Here is a 19,619-nt window from a genome sequence, read left to right as displayed (position 1 = left end):
TCTGGGTCCAGAGCGCTGAGGTCACCTGTGCCCCATCCAGGGACACAAGAGTGCTGCACCTGCTCCTTTGTCTTCATAGCTCCACTTTTGGGGCAATTGCTTTATGTCAGACACTATGCTGGGCATCTTACACCCATTCTCATATGGAATCCTCATAGCAACCGGAGGAATGGAGATAATTACTATACCCCCATTGAACAGATGAGAAAACTGAAGCTCAGTTCAAGACTGAGTCAAGGCTCCACAGTTAGTAATTGACAGAACAGGATTCCAAAGCATGCTTAAGCATGGCCCCCAGATTGGGTGGATGGGCAGGTAGCGAATGGAGGACCTAAAGCGGGAGGGGGACGAAGAGACATTGGGACAGTAGGAAGTTGAAACGATCACTTCAGAAACTGCTTGGTGTGGAATTGGGGACGGTCCCGGGGCCCGGCTAGAACCGCAGTATGCCACGCAGTGACCCCAGGTGGCCACGGGATTTTCCGCGCGCAGGGAGTGGGGCTTGCCAGGTGGGGGAGGCGGGCGGGGCGGGGCTTCCCTGGGTCCGCCCCTTTCCCAGGTGAGGCGCCTGAGACCTGGGCGCGACCGGATGACGCGCCCCCGCAGTGTTTGAGCAGTGTAGGGTGCCTGGCTGTGGGGTTGTCGGGCCAGGACTGCTTGGTGCCTCGGGACTGGCTCGGCCGGCCGGGCCTTTGGCGGGGGTGGAGAAGGAGGGTGGGTGCCGCGCCCTGCCCAGCCCAGGTGTCGTCTCCGGGGGCGGAGTTTGGGAACCCGGCTGCGGGAGATTCCCAGCCGGACTGGCGGGCGGACGTCGAGGAACAGAAGCGGACGAGATCGGACACAGCTGGCGGCTCCGGGAACTCACAGAGCAGGTAAAGGCGCGGGGTCGCCAGCATGTTCTCCCGAAACCACCGGAGTCGGGTCACCGTGGCCAGGGGCTCCGCCCTGGAGATGGAGTTCAAACGCGGCCGCTTCCGACTCAGCCTCTTCAGCGACCCGCCCGAGGTGAGACCCGCGTCCCGGCCTCCCCCTTCCCCCGGCTCGGGCAGCCCCGGCTGCCCTCGCCCCCCCGCCCCCGGCCGCGCGCACGCCGAGGGGCGGAGACGCCGCGGTCTGGGTTCTAACCGGTTGTTGTTGACTTCAGAAGTGAGGCGCGCACCGTCTGAAAGTTAATCGAACCCGTGCCACCCCCGACACTCCCTGGCCAGTTGGGATGACTTGTCTCTGCCTGGAAAAACTCCGGGTTGGCTTGAGTTTAAGGGTCCGCAGGCTCGATTCCCAAAGTGTGCCTGGACCCGGCCTATCCAGCGCATCCCGCGGCGAAGGGCGGTGAGCAGGTAGGCGGGCCCCAAACAGCTCGGATTCGTTTGGGCTCTCTCTTCTTCCTCGGCCGCCAGCCCTATCTCACAACCTGTCTCAACCATCTGGGACAACCTTCATCACCAACTCGACTTCTAGGCCAGGTCTGACCACTTAGTCGCTGAAGCCCTCCCCAACTGCTCCTCTGTGCCCCTGAAGGGCTGGGAGTGTGTGTGGTGGGGCGGGGGAGTCCCTTTTAATGATTTAGGCGTTTACCACACCAAAACTTTGCAGCCCAGTCTCTACTCACAATTTCCTCCCCGGCCCACGGCTCTACCCCATTACCTTCCTAGTCTGAGCCCTACCTGTAACTCCCCATAGAGGCTTGGGAGCGGCTGAACGTTGTGGGCCTGAGTTAGGACCGAGGGCAGTAGCGACAGCAAAGAGGCTGTCCCCAAGGTCACCTCTCCTTCCCTGCAGGACCTGTAAAGGGTTAAGTGAGGGGGCCTTCCTCCCGCCCCCCTCTCCCTCCGGGCCGAGATTCCAGGCCTGGCTTCTGCCCTTTCCCCCCAGCCTGCCCAGAACAAAGGCCCTTTCACATCCACGTCCTGGTATCCCGGGCCTTCTCTGACTCAGAAGCCAGTGGACCTGGGGGAGAGGGGCTTTGTCGGGTTCCTCACGAGCAACCCAGCGTGTGACCAGCGTGGGGGAGGGAGAGGCGAGGCCTGGGGACCAAGAGGAGGGGCCTGTGGGCTGGGGCCGCCCCTGGGATAAGCTGGGCCTAAGGGGCCAGAGCAGAGGAGCCAGAGGAGCCAGGGCGGAGTCGCAGGGCCCGCCGGCCGCTGAGGGGAGTGTGACTCCGTGGGCCGGGTTGGAGGTGGTGGGGCGGGGGGGCAAAGCTGCAGCTGGCTGGGAATCGGGGCTGGTTTCCTGTCTGGAAGGGAAGGGGCCCGCAGAGGGGAGCGGGGGCAGCAGCAGACAGGCACACCCCTGCCTTTCTCCCGCCCTCTCCTCCCTTCTTCTGGAAAAGCGAGGTAATTGTGAGCCCAGGGTGGGGCGGGCTGGATAAGGGCCCCAAGTTGGAAGAGGTGGCCCTGGGGGTTGGGCCCAGTGTACCCCTTTGTCCCGCTCCCTGGGCTCACCAGTCAAGTCCTCACCTCCATCCCTCTTCTTTCTGAGAGTGAGAACCCCTCTCAGAAAGCTCTGACCTCCTGCCAAAACCCACAACTCTGTAAAACCTGCGTGAGCGTCCCCTCCCTGCCCCCTTCCAGCTGTGCCTGCCCCTCACGCCCTACCGGCACACAGACTCTCTGTCCACCAGGCCAGGGATGTGGGCGGGGGCTGGGGAGGGGCCAGAGTCGGAATGAAAGGGCCTTTTTCTTCCACAGCTGGGAGAACAGCTGCCACCAAAGCAAGACTGGACACTCTGTGCCCAGAGCCCCCTCTGCAGCTGGCCTCCCTTCCTGGGACCTTCCTCATTCTCACCTCGCTTTCCTTTCTTCCCATGCCTGGCTCCCACCAGGACTCTGGAACAGTGGTAGGCAAGGGAAGTTTGTCACAGCTGCCAGAGGGGTGTAACAGGAGTGCAGAGGGACGAGGGCAGCTTCTGCCCTCTGCCCACTTCTTTCAAGACCAGGGAAGCAGCGGGAGGAGGAATTGTGGAGCAGCGTGGTGCCTGTCCAGCACCCCCCCTCTGGAGGGGTCCACAAGGGAAGGGGAAGTGGGGGCACAAAGATGCAGGACAGATTGCACATCCTGGAGGACCTGAATATGCTCTACATTCGACAGATGGCGCTCAGCCTGGAGGTAACGCCCCCACCCCTGGAGTACATCTCCTGTGCATGCACCCCAGCCTCAGTTTGCCCCCACGCATCCCTGCTGGGGCTGAGGAGGGAGGGTGGGACCTGCTCAAAGTGGGGAGAGGGCCAGGTGGTTCTGTATGCCTTGTATTAGATGCTGTGTGTGGACCTACGCTCAGTTCTGTTGAGCAGAGCATTATGTTGGCAGAAGGGTCTTTATACCTGTTTCTGAAAGCTCTGTGAGTGGGTGTGGATGTGTGTTTTGGAGGGGGTCATTTAAGTGTGGAAAGAAGAGAGGACTTTGATGTAAGAGAAGTTTGCAGGAAGGCTGTGGCCTTGCTAGAGAAGGGGAAGGGGGTTCTGAATCAGGATGTAAGAATTCTGTTGGCCCTGGAGATGGCAGGGAGCTGTTTGTTCATTTATTCTTAAACACCTTTATTGAATACCTCTATATGTCAGGCTCCTTTCTAGACCATGGGATACCTCAGTGAACCAGACAGGAAAGGCCCATTCACCTGGGGGAACATATAAACATGCAAACACATAAATCATCTCACACAGTGAAGTGATAGTGAAAATGGGATGTAATACACATCAGGTAGGGAAGGCAGCATTCAGTGTGGAGGTCAGAGAAAGTCTTTGCAATGAGATCATGAACTGAGACCTGAAGGATATGAAGGTATGTAAAGACTGGACAAAGGGCTTTCCTGACAGGGCATAGCAGGGGCAAAGCTCTCAGATGAGGATGTGTTCCAGTTCCAGTGTGGCTATACCTGGGGCTGAGGTCATGGACAGGGTCCAGATTATGCAGGGCCTTGAAGGCCCTAACAAGGCATGTAGATTTTACTCTAGGTATGCTGTTGGCCCATGCAAAGTTTTGTTGGTTTGTTGGTTTGTTTAATTTTTAATATTTATTTATTTTAAGAGAGAGAGAGAGAGACGGAGCATAAGTGGGGGAGGCTCAGAGAGAGAGGGAGACACAGAATCCGCAGCAGGCTCCAGGCTCTGAGCTGTCAGCGCAGAGCCTGATGCGGGGCTTGAACTCCTGAATCACAAGATCATGACCTGAGCCAGAGTCAGCGCTTAACTGACTGGGCCACCCAGGCACCCCTACCCATGCAAGGTTTTTAACCAGGAACAGTACTTGTCTAATGTTTTAAAATAATGACTTCTGTGGACAATAGGCTAGGCAGGGGTTGGGGGTGAGAGAAAGAGTTGGCAAGAGTGGCAGCAGAAGACCACTGGACAGCAAGTTGTTACAGCCTTAGGGGAGTGAACGTGGTGGTGTGGAAGAAAGTGCTGGTGGTGGAGACAGAGTAGGGGCTGGATTTCAAATGACAGTGGTAGATCTGACAGGGCTGGTTGATGGATTGGACATGAGGACTGGACACTGATGGATTTGCCTCACAGCAAAGAGCGTTCCAGGTGTGTGGCTAAGCAGCTGAGTGGTGTGGCCATTTACTGAGATGGGGAAGGAGAAGGAAACCACAGAGGTGACCTCCTGGACAAGGCAGGAGATTGCTGTGGGGGAAGGTCGGAGGTGGGATTGTAAAGAGAGCACATCCTTGGCACAAATTGTGCAGGTTGTTTCCTTCACAAGGGTGCCACGCAGAGGCAGGAGTCCTGGCCTGCTTTGGGGCTACAAACCTTTGGAGGGGACACCTTTATCTAACTTGTTTGCCTGGAGAGGGTCACCTATTTCTAAAATGCAGAAAGATGCTCGGGGTGCCTGGGTGGCTCAGTCAGTTGGGTGGCTGACTTCGGCTCAGGTCATGATCTCACAGGTCATGAGTTTGAGCCCTGCATCAGGCTCTGTGCTGACAGCTCAGAGCCTGGAGCCTGCTTCAGATTCTGTGTCTCCCTCTCTCTCTGCCCCTCCTCCACTCACATTCTCTCTCTCTCTATCTCTCTCTCTCTCTCTCTCTCTCAAAAATAAATAAACATTAAAAAAAAAAAAAAGATGCTCAGTGAGCCCATTGGGACTCTGATACCACCTATTGTCCTGTGTTGGCACATGGGATAAAACCTAGTCCTTTGCACTGTCCATGTTACTAGTTACATGTGGCTATTTAAATGTATAATTTAGTTAATTAAAATGAAACAAACAATTTATTTCCTTGGTTGCTCTAGCCACATTTCAAGATGGCTGCTAAACGTGTCCATCATTACAGGAGATACTGTTGAACAGAGCTGGTCTAGGTATTTAAATGTTTAAATTCTGCACCTTCTCCACTGTCTTGTGCTCCCTTCCCCCATGTAATTTTTCTTCATGGTAAGTCTGTTCAAGTTCTGGGGCAGAGGAGGGGGCTTAGATTTCACTTTGGTCATCTCTCCTTCAGCTACAGGCTGAGGGTGCTGTGTTCTTTCTCCACCAAACTCAGCAGTCTCCTCCCCCCAGCCCCCACCCCCAACTCAAGAGAGAGATCCACTGATATTTCAGAGATTGCTAAGACAGGTACTCATGGAAGAATAAATCCAAGAAGACTTTCTGGAGGAAGCAACTTAAGCTGCAAGTAAAGGGGAGGTGGGAGTGAGAGAAAGGCTGTTTTTAAATATGTGCTGGGCCAAGGAAACAATTAGACTTTCCCACTTAATTCTCAAACAATACTATGAAGGAGATAGAACACTCCCCAGTTTATAGTTTCCAGAGGCTAAGTTCTCACAGCTAGTCAAATTCCCAAGCCAGGATTTGGATTTAGCCCCAGTGGAGATTCTGAAGGGAACAGAGGTGATGAGAAGCAGAGCAGTAAGTCAGGGACAGAAGAGAATGGGAGGGAGGGACAGGAAGATGTCCACGGAGAGCTTAATGTGTGCTGGGCTTCTGCCCATGACTCATCCTCCTTCAGCCCCTTGGGCCTTGACCCAGGTCTGGCTGACAACCAATTCTGGGCTCTTTCCCAGGAGAGTCTGGAGAAAATGCCTGCTTGGGGAGAAAGGGGTGTGTGGGTGGGGAGGGGGAGACAAGAAGCTATCCTTGGGGTGGGGAGATGGGGGCTAAACACAGGGATCTAGAAACAGTGCCAGGATTCCTGAGATGCTCTGCCCAAAGGGAGGAAGCAGGGTTTCTAGAGTCCTCTCCTCCCTGGAGCTGTGGGAGAGTGGGTTTGGGGCCAGAGTAGGGGGGGATGATAGCAGGCTCATTCATTTAGGCTGAGCCCAGAAACTTTTCTATGGCCCCAGTTATTCCAATTTACACACTATCTTCTTCCCCCATGCTTTTGGGCAAGGGGTCACCTTGGAGGGTAACCGCAAAGCAGGAGGGGCCTCTGGCCTCCTGCAGCTCTAGCCGCACCAAGGCCAAAAAGCCCTTTCCAATGCGACGTGGGAGCTCTGGGAGGCAGCCTTGTGCACGACTGGGTCTCCTGGCTGCGCAGCTAGAGCCCGGAGCCTAACCCTGCCGGGAGCTGGGAGGGACCGCCTGCGCCCAGGAACCCCTCGACTGCTCTCGCGGCAGTTGGGAGCTGATGTCACCATCGCCCCAAGCGCCACGGGCGGGAGCGTGCTTGCGAGTCGCCGGAACCAGCGCGTTGCCTGCGTTGGTGCCACAAGCGCAATGGACAGGGCTAGGGAAGGATCCGTGAGTGCTGGGGCCCGGACAAAGAGACTAGCCAGGAGCGGGCTTGAGGACGCCTCTCTGTGCCCTCCCTTCTCTCATCCGTTTGTGGTGTTTGTGACAGAAGCTGGATGCAGAATGGGATGGGGGTTGGCAAGCAAGAAAGCTTAGCAGAGGTGGGACCCTGGTGCAGACAGACATAGAGGGGCTGAGGGGTGGGGGTGGGGCAGGAGCTGTGTAGTCTGGGAGGGCTTCCTGGTGGAGGGGGCATTGTGAGCTGGTTGGCCTATTGCTGAAGTGTCAGGAAGAGAAACAATGCTGGGAGAGGGGTCATGAGAGTCAGGCCTAGCTCATTGGTGGCCCAGGAAATAAACAGTGGAGGAAGAATGTTTTCAGGGAGGCTGGACAAGGCTTTTGAAAACAGGAATTTAGGGTGTTCAGGTCTTGGAGATGTGGAGGCTGGAGCCACCGGGGACAGAAGAAAGTGCCCAGTGTGATAATTGGTGTGAGGGAGAAGACAGGTTTTGGGTGATCACATTCACCCCCCTCTTCCAGCCTGGTGTCTCCACTTGGCTTCCTCTTAAACTAATCTTATACTGTAATGGGGTTAGTTTTCTACCTCCTTTCTGAAGACTTCCCCATCACTTCAACCAGAAGCAGACATGGTCTCTGTCCTGTGAGTGTGTTTATACCATGACATGGCACTTATGGTGCAGCCATTAATGTCTGCATCTGTCACCTCCCAGCTGGATTTTAAATGTGGGCCTTGGACAGCACAGGGATGCTCCAGGTTTGTTGGATGAATGCTACTGCTGTCAAAATAGCAGACTTTAAAAAAGCATCCTCACCATTCATGTATACTATGTGCTGGGCATTGTGCTAAGTGCTTTGCATTCCTGGCTTACTGAATTTTCACAAGTCTGGGATGTGGGGACTATTTCCATCCTCATTTTACAGATGGAGAAACCAAGTCTTAGGGAGTTTGAGTAAACTGTCGAGTGTATTTTAAATAAGTTTTTTTCTCAGCTTATCAAGACTGGCAGGAATGTCACAGACCCAGGTTTGTCTCATGTCAGACTGGTGCTCTCACCCTCTGCTCTCTGCCAAGACCTCCAAGGCTCTTTCTGAGTGAATGTTCCTGAGAATCCTGGTGCCTCTCTCATTGCCTACCCACCCCCATCCTTATGCACAGCCTGTTTAGCCCCTCACTCCTGACCCCCTGCCTTGCTTGCCTTCCCATCCCCAATCCTTGCCTCTGTCCTTAACCTCCCAAGCTCAGATCTCCTTAGGCAGGTCCCCTAATTTGGAGTGCATACAGGGTTCTGTGCAGCATGGGTGAACTCTATACATGGTATGTTCCTTCTCCACCGATCCCTTACTAACTAGATGCCCCCCTCCCCGAAATCATCACTAGAGTCTTTGGTGTAATCCAGGATGGTCTTTAGCATCTTGTCCATTTTCTTTAGTTGGTGGTTCTCAGCCCTGGCTACACCTCAGAATCACTCGAGGAATTTTCAAAAAAACTCACACACTCCACTCTTAGAGATTCTTGTTCTGCACATCTGAGGCAGAGCATGGTAATGTGTTTTTTGTTTGTTTTTAAATGAGAAGATTAAAAATTTTTAAGAAGGTAACAATTTCCAAAAGTATAGTAGTAAAGAAGGGTGTATATATTTTTAAAGGTAGCATAAATCTGTTTTCCATTCCTGGCACCCAGGCCCACAAACTCATATAGTACACTAATGGTAGAATTGTGTAATACTGTTTTCTTTTCTCACTTAATATATTTTGAAGATTTTTTTCATATCTACGCACAAACGTTTACCTCACTCTTTAATGTCTGCAGCCTTCCATATTCCATGATATAGAAATGTTGTGATTTATTTAACCAATGCCTGAGTGAAGGACTTTTAAACTTGGTGCTTTAAAACAATGTTATAATGAGTGGTGTCTGGGTGGCTCAGTCAGTTAAGCGCCCAACTTCAGCTCAGGTCATGATCTCATGGTTTGTGAGTTCGAGCCCCGCATCGGACTCTGAGCTGACAGCTCAAAGCCTGGAGTCTGCTTCGGATTCTGTGTCTCCCTTTCTCTCTGCCCTTGCCCTGCTCATGCTCTCTCTCTCTCTCTAAATAAAAACATTTAAATTTTTTTTTTAAATGTTGCAATGAATATGGCTTTGCCAATAGGTATAATTGTATTTGTAGGATAAACTCCTAGATATTGAATAGCTTGATCAGAGGATACGTGAATTTCTAGTTTTCATAGATTTTTCCAAACTGTGCTCAACAGAGGCTGAAGGAATTTATGCTCCTACCATCAAATGCATGAGTGCATCTGTATTTTTACAAAGCTTTTCTGGTTATTCTTGGGTAGCTGAGGTTGAGTTGCCTAAAACATAAGTTTCTTATCTGTTTCTCCTGGGCCACAGCCCACTTGGGGACTGGAGGGTGCTTCAGCCTGCCCCCAACTGACATTTCCTTCTCATCCTTTCCTCCAACTCTGGCTAGGACACAGAGTTGCAGAGAAAGCTAGACCATGAGATCCGGATGAGGGAAGGGGCCTGTAAGCTGCTGGCGGCCTGCTCCCAGCGAGAGCAAGCTTTGGAGGCCACCAAGAGCCTGTTGGTGTGCAACAGTCGCATCCTCAGCTACATGGGTGAGCTGCAGCGGCGTAAGGAGGCGCAGGTGCTGGGCAAGACAGGCCGGAGGTGAGCAAGGGGGAGGCAAGGCCATATGGGGGGTAGTCGTGTACTGTGTGTATGTACGGAGTGTGGATCACCCTGAAGATGACTTCTCCTTGAAGCCTTGTCAGAGGCCTGGGAGATGCCTTGGTGTTTTATCACCACAGTGTGCTGCCCAAGGTGCACTAAGGAGTAGCTAGGGCTAGACTCAGGAAAGCCAGTGTATCTGGTGAAAGGCTGTCAGTCTGAGGGGTTATAATGTAAAAGGGCTAATTTGCTAAGCCCTGCCTGTGATCCGATGAAGCTGGCTGGCTGGCTGGCTGGCTGGCTTCTGGAAAGATAATTTTCTCAAAGTGGGTTCACCAGATGGCCAATTTACCACAAACTGACAATAGTGTACCTAAGGTTCACCATCACAGGCAGTGCTCGAGAAAGGAAATAATAAAAAAACATTTAAGGGAAAGCCTATCTGCTCCCCTAAATTAGATTGTGTATTCTAAAAGGGGTCAGCTTCTGGATGTGAAACACCAGCTTCATGACATTAGATGTTGCTCATCTGACAAATCCACGGTGAATTGGTTGAGGTGATGCTCTGGTACAACTAAAGTGTTTGGAGAAAATACCTGGCAAATGGTGGTTCTGAGCATTGGCCACTTTTGGTAGCCTGGTCATTTGGAAAACTGGCTCTGGCAAAATAAGCCTGTTTGTCCCCACTGCTGAGTAGGGAGAAGGCTCCAGCTGCCCACTGGCAGGGTGCCCATCCCAGCTTGGCCATGAAGGCTGACACAGGAGAGGTTGCCAGGAGCCCTCCACCTGTGAAGCCCCTGGGGGAAGGCAGATAACCAGCTCTGGCTTCCCCATAAATCTAAAGGGCAAGCAGGCTGGGAGGTGGGGGGCAGTTTCCAATGTGAGCTTGCTATCTTCTGAAAGGCAGCTGTCAACAGGCTCTGCCCTAGCCATAAAACCTAGGCAGTGTGATTTGAAGTACATCCCAAATTGCTGACAGCTAAACACACTGTCATCAGTGCTACATCATTTAGCTTAAGGCCTTACTAAGTTGATAATTAGTGGGGCTGTGAATTTGTATGGATAAACTCACTGTCACTTTAGGAGAGACACATGCTTGGTGACTCCTGCTGACGGGTGGGGAGGGGAGTAAGGCCAGGTGTCTGGGGCCCTGCAGTGGGGTACTGGGAAGGCCCAGCCTACCTGGAGATGGTAAAGGAGAAATCAAAGCTGAGGGGGAGGGAAGAGAGGTTTATCGCAAATGGAACACAGATATTCTTTACTTGAGTTCTTGATTTTCCAACCCACCCAGTATCCTCCTATATCAAAGAAGTGATGAATGAGATGGTGGAGAAGAACAGCCTCCCCCATTGTTAAAAAGAAAGCCTGCAAACTCCTCCAAGTTGGGTTTAATGGAGAAGAACTCTTGAAAAGGAGTCTCTGCGGGCACCTGTTCCCTCAAGCCCCACTCATCCCTGGCAGGGGTCTGGGGAGGTGGTCAGAGAGGATGCTTGGAGGGGGAGGAGCCTGGAGCTTATACTGCATGTGAGCTGATATTCCTCCAGTGTCCCCAAGCCCAGTGACTCCCTGGGTTCAACTGACAGCTCTTACAGTCCCTCAGTCCTGCTAGGTCAGGCTGGTGGGGGACCTGGGGTTGGGCCCTGGGCTGGAGGCAACAAAGAACCCTTGGGAACCAGAACCGGGGGGTGGGGGGGTGGGCATAGTGTCTAGAGGCCAGGTGGCGATGTTGTGATTTGCCCACAGGCCTTCTGACAGCGGGCCGCCTGCTGAGCGCTCCCCCTGCCGTGGCCGGGTCTGCATCTCTGGTAAGAAACACAACTCCCCTAGTCACTGGCACTCTTTGCCCAACCACAAGATCTGCTGCCCTGTCTCAACATCTCTTCCTGCCCCTCTGCCCCTCAGACCTCCGGATTCCACTCATGTGGAAGGACACAGAATATTTCAAGAACAAAGGTGGTGAGTTGCACACATGCTGGGACAAATGGAGGGAGTGACCTGAGGTTGGGTGTTCTTGTGGGCACATCTTTACCAGTTTTGGCCTCTGTCCCCAGACCTGCACCGCTGGGCTGTGTTCCTGCTGCTGCAGCTAGGGGAACACATTCAGGACACAGAGATGATCCTGGTGGACAGGACCCTCACAGACATCTCCTTTCAGAGCAACGTGCTCTTGTGAGCACCTGGTCCCTGTGACGCCCTCCTTTCTCCACTCTGCTCCAATCCCTGGATGCCATAGCTGCAGGGGGAGAGGAGAGGGAGGAAGGGAGATGGGCCTCACCTGGGGAGTTGTCCTGTACTTGCACCACATCTGTCCTTCACCCCTGCCCGCCCCCTCATGCCTCCCTGGACTTCCCCAGGAGCATCCTCCTCTCTTCCTCCCATACTCCTATAGCACTGAGGCAGGGCCAGACTTTGAACTGCGACTGGAGCTGTATGGGGCCAGCGTGGAAGAGGAGGGGGCCCTGGCTGGAGCCCCCAAGAGGCTTGCCACCAAACTCAGCAGCTCCCTAGGCCGCTCCTCAGGGAGGCGTGTCCGGGCATCGCTGGAGAGTGCTGGGGGTTCGGGGAGCAGTCCCATTTTGCTTCCGACCCCAGCTGTGGGGTAAGGCTCTATATTCCTCCACTGCCCTCAGTTGCCTCTGCCCTGGCCACGGGTGACCTCAGAGCTGTGTTGAGTATGCAGAAACTATTTTGTGCTGCTGCCACAGCGTGCAGACCTACATGAAGTAGCAGCAGCCACACAGCTGGGGGGCACTCTGGCCTACACCCCAGAGCAGGCCCATGTCAACTGAGAAGACCAGTAAGAATGCAGGGAGAGCTAAGCTCTGGGGTCTTCAAGTTTTTGCAGCAGCAAATCCATCTTATATGGATAGAACAGAGTGCTCTGGTTGGAGCAAAGTAGCCTGGGTCCTGAGGGGTTGCCTGCTGATGCCTAGAGGCACCCAACAGAAACATGGGGCCTCTGAGAAGCAGTTTGAAAGCTCTAGGGCAGTGAACAGAATGCTGACTTTGGAGACACACATGAGTTCAAATTCCAACTCCACCACCTACCAGCTATAAATTTGGGGCAAATTTCTTAACTTCTCTAAGCCTCAAGCTGTCTCATCTATTAACAGAACAATGCCACCAACCTTCCAAGGCTGTTGTGGGAATACAGTGGAATAACATAATTAAACCACAGGACCCAGCACTCAGCAGGAGCTCAGTAAATGTTCTAAGCCCTGTGGAGGAGGCAAGCTAGTTTTCTGTGGGGCCGCCTGAATGACGGGGCAGATCTGCTTAGCCCTCAGATCTCCTGCTATTTAATACGCCAATCATGGGGCTGAAGCCCACTTCTCTGTCTGTCCTGCAGGGGTCCTCGTTACCACCTCCTGGCTCACACCACGCTCACCCTGGCAGCAGTGCAAGATGGGTTCCGCACACACGACCTCACCCTCACCAGCCATGGTGAGTATGTGCTGTGGGGTGGGGGGGATGCTGGACAGTGAGAAGAGGGGCTGTTGAATGGTCCATTTTCATTCCCTATCCTTACCCTGCACTTCCTGTCCCCCAGAGGAGAACCCCGCCTGGCTTCCCCTTTATGGTAGCGTGTGTTGCCGCCTGGTGGCTCAGCCTCTTTGTATGACTCAGCCTACCGCAAGTGGTACCCTCAGGGTGCAGGTGAGGAGGGCGCCCTGACGTATAGAAGGGAACCTGGAGAAGGAAAGCTGGATCACCTAGGCACCAAAGGACTACTGAAAAATCAAGATCTGGGTGGAGGAAGGAGGGACAGGGCAAGAAGAGAGTTGGATCAGACAAGAGCATGGGCAGAGAGGAGCAGATTCTCACTGGGGGAAAGGGAAGAAGGGTGTTGGTGGTGTGATTTCCCCAGGTAACCTGAGTCATTTACACAGCAAGCTGGGGAGCTGCAGGACTGGGCACGAGTGCATGGAGTCCTGAAAGGCACAAACCTCTTCTGTTACCGGCAACCTGAAGACGCAGACACTGGGGAAGAACCGTTGTTTACTATCGCCATCAACAAGGTGATGGGTCCCTTGGTGAAGCTACCAGGTGCCGGGGCCCAGGAGTGTCTCCTTCAGGTCCCAGGAGGGTGGGTGCAGAGAGATGGAAACTCGCCTGCTGCTCCTAACAGCACCACACCTGGCTTCAGGGCCAGGAATGTTCTCCCTCACCAGCATCACTGGAAAACTCTTCTACTCACCAGCTTCAGCCCCTGCCAAGTCTCAGAGGGTCCCATGGCCAGTTTAGGATTTTCATCCTCTTTCTGCCTTTTCCCTCAGATTCCAATCTGCCCCTACTTCACCCTTTCCTGGATTTCTCTCCCAAACCCAAGTCCAATGACTTCTCTTGGTTTCCGAGCCCTTTTGGTGGCTTTCCTGCCAACTTTTATGAAAGTACTGAGGGACATTAGGCCTCAGCATTCCTGCATGCCTCTGTGCCTTCCCTGCCTCACTCAATCCCTCCTTCCCTGTCTCCATCTGCTCCACGTTCCTGACCGAGGACGATCTGTCTCATCTCCAGTCCTTTCCTGCCATTCCCTCCTGCTCTGCTCAATAGGAGGCAAATAAGAGGGCTTGAGGAGAGACCCAACAAGTTCCTCCTTCTAAGGCAGGGATGACCAAACCTGCCTGATGTCACTGCTGACTTCTGTGACCAACGTGAAGGTGGCAGCAGACCCCTTCCTTCTCCTGCAGGAGACTCGAGTCCGGGCAGGGGAGCTGGACCACGCTGCGGGCCGGCCCTTCACCCTGAGCATCAGTAACCGGTATGGGGAGGACGAGGTGACACACACCCTTCAGACAGAGAGTCGAGGAGCCCTGCACAGCTGGATGGAGGCTCTGTGGCAGCTTTTCTTTGACATGAGTAAGAGGAGGAGGCTGGTTTGAATCTTGGGAGGGATTAAGGTTTGATGTTTTTACCCAAGGCCTCTATTTCCAAAAAGTGTGGAAGGGAACGTGGCAGGGGAGAGGATGGCCTGGCCCTCTCAGTCTTCCTCCTCCCACCCCAGTCACTGCCCTCCTTCCAGGCCAATGGAAGCAGTGCTGTGATGAAATCATGAAAATTGAAACCCCTGCTCCCGGAAACCACCCCAAGTACTGGCCAAGCAGGGGTCCTTGTACCATGAGATGGGTGAGTGAAAGTGCACTCAGGGAACCTGATGGGCAGTGGGGTTGGGGGCTTCAAGGGAGCCTAGATAATGGCAACAGAGAGAAAGCACTAGACTGAGGCAGAGCTCTGGGGACCCAAGGCCCACTCGGTCTTCTTGTATTTGTTTCTCTTCTCCAGCTCTTCTTAGAGCCACCTCCACCAAAGTTCCAAACAAACCCCCAAAGAGCCAGATTCATTTCATGGACTTCTGTCCTAATTTCTTCTTCTCTGTTTCCCTTTCTGCATGTGGATTCCTGTCTCCTCCTCTGACCCTCCACTTGCCTGGCACTGCTTTCATTTTCCTCCTCTTTCCTTGATTTTTTCACCCACTTCTGCCCACCCCCTCGTCTCCATCCCCCCTGCTCCTCATATCCCATAGTTGTATCAGAGCCAGTGGCTCCAGGGGGCCCAGGTGAGGGGCTTCTCCTGCAGGATAACACAGTCTCGGCTGAGATCCGGGCTTTGCTTTCCTCCTATTACAGTGACAGGTGATGGTCAGGGCTGGGTAGGCCTGGGGCCTAAGCTCTGACTAGCCCCCTCCCCTCAACCCCTTCCTGATGCCACAGCTATTGAGCCGCTGGATGACATCGCAGCGGTGACAGACATCCTGGCCCAGCGGGAGGGCACAAGGCTGGAGACACCCCCACCCTGGCTAGCAATGTTTACAGAACAGCCTGCCCTGCCTACCCCCTGCTCACCTGCCTCAGTGGCCCCAGCCCCAGCTCGGACCCACCCCATGCCCTGGGGGCGACCCCGAACATTCTCCCTGGATGCTGTCCCCCCAGACCACTCCCCTGGGGCTTCCCGCTCGGTTGCCCCTCTCCCCCAGCAGCCATCCCCACGGTCCAGAGGCCTCTTCAGCAAAGGCCCGTCCCGCACTTGGCTCCAGTCACCAGTGTGAGAGAGAAAGGTGCTGGCAACAGGATCTGGCCAGAGGAAGAGAAGACCCATGAGCAGTCGGGCTCTGGATGCGGTGCTGTCAGTAGAAGGTTGGCCAGCTTGGCCTCACCTTCCTCTGCTGGACTTGGGGTAGGCTGGGGAGGAGGAGCAGAAGCCCCTCTTAAGCTGTGGTTGCCAAGGTGTTGAGGGGCTCGTTCCTGGGACTGGCTGGTACCCCCGAAACCCTTCCTGGGAGAAAACTGGAACCAACCCTGCCCTACCTCCCTGCACTAACCAGCTTTGAGGATGGCACTGAAGAGCCTTGGGAGGGAGTGCACCTCCCTTGTGACTCTCACATCAACCATTAAAGTTATTTAACGGCGGCCTTCCCCTGGTTCTTGAGGACAGGTTGCCTTGCTCCTTGGTCTGGACCTGCCCCATCCCCTCATCCCTGGAGCTTAGTTGACCAGGAGTTGTGAAGTATAACTGTGATACTGAGTAATCAGACAAGGGCTGGGAGGAGGGGTACTTTATAAACACCACAGGGAGAAAGGAGGACTGCTCTTCTCTCACACGCTGCTGAATCTCAGGATCTCAGCGAGGTCATAGCCAGTCACAGCAAAGGAGCTCCCCGAGGGGTCACAGAATCGGGCACCACACACCTGGGTGTCAGGCACACACTCACCATGACAGTGTTCCACCTGGGGGAGAAGAGGGCTGCTCAGGGCCTGCTGCCTCAGTCTTGGGCCCCCCTCTCCACTCCTGCCACCACACACACCTCAGTGTAGCCACTCTCTGGGCTCCTGCTCAGTTTCCAGATGTGTACAAAGGTGTCTTCGGCTGCAGAGAGAAGCTATAGAAAAGGTGGTGGGCTGAGTGGGCATTGGCACATGCCGACAGGGGACCAGGATAGGCTGGGGTGCCTGGTCCAGATACCCAGGGAGAGGGCTACACTGAGCAGCAGAGGAGTCTGTGGACTTTCTCTCAACATCCCCAGCACCAGGAACAGGGTATGGAGGGATGAAGAAGGAGACTGACCTTGCCCACCTCAGGAGCCAGGTCCAGGGCACAGATGGCCCGGGCATGGGCGCTGATCTGGACATGCAGAGTTCCTGTGCCGGCCTCATACAGACGCACCTGCCCATCCCCGTAGCCTGCTGCTACTGTCCCATGCCACAGCTGCACGGAAGGGCATGGGACCCTGCAAGGGTGATAACCCACTTTAATTTCCTTGGACCCCTCAGGAAGGCATCAGTCTCCTTCCACCTCACCTACCCAAATCCTGGAATTCGGGTCAATAATTTGAATTCGGGCCCTGACCGCCAGACACACAGCAAGCCTGAGTCATCTGCCGTCACCATGTCAGCCACACAGTCCTAAGGAGAAAAGCAGGATCAGTCCTTCCCTTTCCCCCTGCTGGGTCCTGTATACAGAGCAGGAGGGGAGGGGACACAGCATTTGCATCTTTGTCTCTCTAGGGAAAGGGCAAGACATGCAGCTCTCCTGGGCTGAATGGAGGGTTCCCCCAGGATGCATAAAAAGCTTTCTTTGCTTTCCTTAGAGCCTCACTCCCCCTGACCCCACAAACCATGTGTTAGAAGAGGGATATAACTGTCTTCACTGGAAGGATAGTAAAACTGAGCCCAGTGTTACAACCTTCTGGAGGTCCTGCAGGGAGCCAGTCACAGTCATGACTAGAGTCCAAACCCCTTGAGAACCCCCAACTCCAGGCAGCCAACATAGCCCATGGGCCCAGCTGTGGGTCAGGTGCGGTGGAGCATATGAATTAGAAGATACATCCCCTGCTCTCAGGAGGTTTGCAATCCAATTAGGGAGACAAGCGTTGTCTTTGAGAGTAGTGCTGATTCAGGGTTCTGCCAAGGGAGATCAGTGGGAGCGGAAATAGGGGGATGGCTTCCCAGAGAGAGTGGCACTGGGGGTGGGCCTGAATAGGTAGGACTTGCCCAAGTCCAGAAAAGGAAGCTGCACGTGTCAGACTTGGAAAGCATCTTAGAAAACATCTGTCCCAACTCCTCAATCCACACTAGTATTGAAAAGTGTTCATGAACTACTAAATGCCACGTAAATGGAAAGTCGGGCTTCATCACTGGACTTAAGGTTGCTGAAGCCTAGGAAAGTGCAGCAATTTGCCCAAAGCCATCCAGCTGCTTAGTGACAGAGTCAAGACTTAAACCCGGGTGTCCTGCCTCCCAAAGTGGGAAGGCTCCCAAGCTCCCTGGAATTGGTAGGGGGAATCCACTCACCTGTCCCTGGGCAGGTTCAGTGGCAATGTCTGTGACTGGTGTCTGGTGCCCAGCCAGCTCTTCACTCAGTACAATGTTGGGACCCTTGGCTGGGATGTCAAACACCAGTATCCGGCCCGACCATGTTCCTGCGGAACCAGTGCCCCACTGATGGCTTCCTAATCCTCCCCAGTGTCCAACCACCACACGTAGCACTCCTGTCATCCCGTAAACCTTCATAACAACCCCCCGACATGGTGCCCCAACAGCTCTGCTCCTCCAGTGACCACCATTATTCTATCCTACCCTGCCCCTCTGAAGCCCTCCATGCTTTTCTGGAGTCTCTAAGGGCTTCCTTCGATCCCATCCTTCCCTCTAACCCTCAAAAATTCCCTCAAACCTTCAACATCTTCCTGGCCAAAGCCCACACCCCTATACTCCAGCACCCCCCAATTCCCTGCCTTTGGCCCCCTCACCCACACAGATGAAGTGGCCACTGGCAGCAATCCCTCGGGCAAACACAGCCTGTACTGAGTATGAAAGGGGAAAACAATTAGAAATACCACCTCCAGCCCCACCCAACACTCCCTACCCTGACGGCACTCAAGTCCTGCAGGTACCTGGAGATGCATCTCCAGAGTCCAGTGCGTGCCAATAGACCATGACAGAGCCATCTGACTCGTACATCTGCAAGACAAGAAGCAAGGATGGGGGCACAATCCAGCTGACCTTTGCTGAGCTGTGTACTTCACATATTCATGTCAGGCCTTAGCCCATTTAATCCTCAAAACAACTCTGGAAGGCAGGCAGTTTTTATTCCCATTTTACAGAGGAGGACACTGAGGCTCTGATAAGCTAACTAAATTGTCGGAGGTCATACAGCTAGTAAAGGGGCAGGTATTGGAGATGGCACTTGGGAACTGGAAAAGATGGGAGAAAGGAAGATGAGAACTGAGGAAGAATGAGCTAAACATGTGAAAAGTTTGTAAGATTTAGAGACAAGCAGGGAAGGGTCTAGGGGCTTTGGGGAGGAGTTGAGAAAACTCTACTGGGGGAGGGTAGGAAGCGCCTCTTCTTACCTGTATTCCTCGATGTGACGTGAGTACCAGCAACACTCGGAAGGGGAGGACACACCAATGGACCTAGAGGGAAGTGGCCCAGTCGGAAGAAGTGGTCAGAACAGAGGACAGGAGGACTCAGAAGAGCGTTAAATCAGAGGGTTAGGGAAGGCCTACTCCTTGAGGTTTGGAGAGGAAGGACAGAGCTTAGGACCGGGTTCAGCAACACCACTCACCTGGGTGATAAGCGGAGGGCTCACTCCGGCTCCCTCCTTAGCGTGGAGCTGGCGCTGGGCCAAGGGCACACCTTCAGGGGCAGCGCTGACAAGCTGGGCGCTGGGTCCATGGACTACCCCAAAATGTGTGAGGTTGCGGGAGGGCAACTGCAGCACACTGAGGTTGTTGCACAGTGCAGCGGCCGAACCTCGAAGGGGAATGGAGCGCTCCCGGCGGAACATCCTAGTGGAGAGAGGCTCGAATCACAGGCGCGCTGCGAACAGTAGACAGCGGTGATTACAGCGGGAGGAATGGCGGGTGCTGTCATGAGGCACTAAAGACCACTGGGAGTGGGTAAGGATGTGATGGGGAACCCGAGGATGGCGATAGGAGAGTCCGGAGTGGGGAGGTCTTGGGGAGCGGGAAAAGGGAACCCTAGGGCTGAGTCATGGGGCGATGGGGAAATCCCAGAGGAGGAATGGTGATGGCACAGGACCCGATAGCCCCAACCGCCCGAGCGAAGGCGGGGTGAGGCAGGGTAGCCACCGCACCCCTCTTCCCTCAGCTGGCACCCTGAAGCTCCCGGCGAGGGTCAGAGTTCACACCCGCAGATCCGCTTGCCTGACTGCGGAATCTTGAGGTCCCTGCGAATCCACCGCCACCATAGAGACGACGCACGTACGCACGGCCAATAGGCGGGGCCGAGCAACCCAAACGTAC

General features: G+C 54.3%; 2 protein-coding genes across 5 annotated transcripts; one reads left to right on the top strand and one right to left on the bottom strand.

Annotated features, from left to right (window-relative positions):
• The first annotated feature begins 730 nt into the window (after positions 1–730).
• RTKN (rhotekin) lies at positions 731–15,772 on the top strand. The gene is given in 13 exon segments (XM_042932763.1): positions 731–1,005; positions 9,159–9,358; positions 11,102–11,163; positions 11,261–11,314; positions 11,410–11,527; positions 11,748–11,957; positions 12,708–12,802; positions 12,909–13,015; positions 13,249–13,377; positions 14,050–14,218; positions 14,382–14,432; positions 14,435–14,485; positions 15,070–15,772. Coding segments are annotated over 13 exon segments (1,692 nt in total). The 5' UTR covers positions 731–894; the 3' UTR covers positions 15,405–15,772.
• A 124-nt stretch (positions 15,773–15,896) lies between these two features.
• WDR54 (WD repeat domain 54) lies at positions 15,897–19,611 on the bottom strand. 4 transcript variants are annotated; one of them, XM_042932765.1, is made up of 10 exons: positions 19,521–19,611; positions 18,920–19,142; positions 18,705–18,767; positions 18,246–18,312; positions 18,102–18,155; positions 17,647–17,774; positions 16,658–16,758; positions 16,421–16,583; positions 16,161–16,235; positions 15,897–16,083 (listed from the first exon to the last, which is right to left on the bottom strand). In XM_042932765.1, exons 1-10 carry the CDS (start codon positions 19,562–19,564, stop codon positions 15,952–15,954), a joined length of 1,050 nt encoding a protein of 349 aa, XP_042788699.1. In that variant the 5' UTR covers positions 19,565–19,611; the 3' UTR covers positions 15,897–15,951. The 4 variants fall into 4 exon arrangements, with proteins under 4 accessions (XP_042788699.1, XP_042788702.1, XP_042788701.1 ...); XM_042932768.1 differs by having other exon boundaries at positions 19,505–19,569; XM_042932767.1 differs by having other exon boundaries at positions 19,472–19,547.
• Positions 19,612–19,619: the final 8 nt, after the last annotated feature.

This window comes from Panthera leo, chromosome A3 (genome assembly GCF_018350215.1).
Source record: "Panthera leo isolate Ple1 chromosome A3, P.leo_Ple1_pat1.1, whole genome shotgun sequence".
Lineage (NCBI taxonomy): Eukaryota > Metazoa > Chordata > Mammalia > Carnivora > Felidae > Panthera > Panthera leo.
Note: the sequence above shows the minus strand (reverse complement) of the source record. Positions and strands in the feature narration are given on the sequence as shown.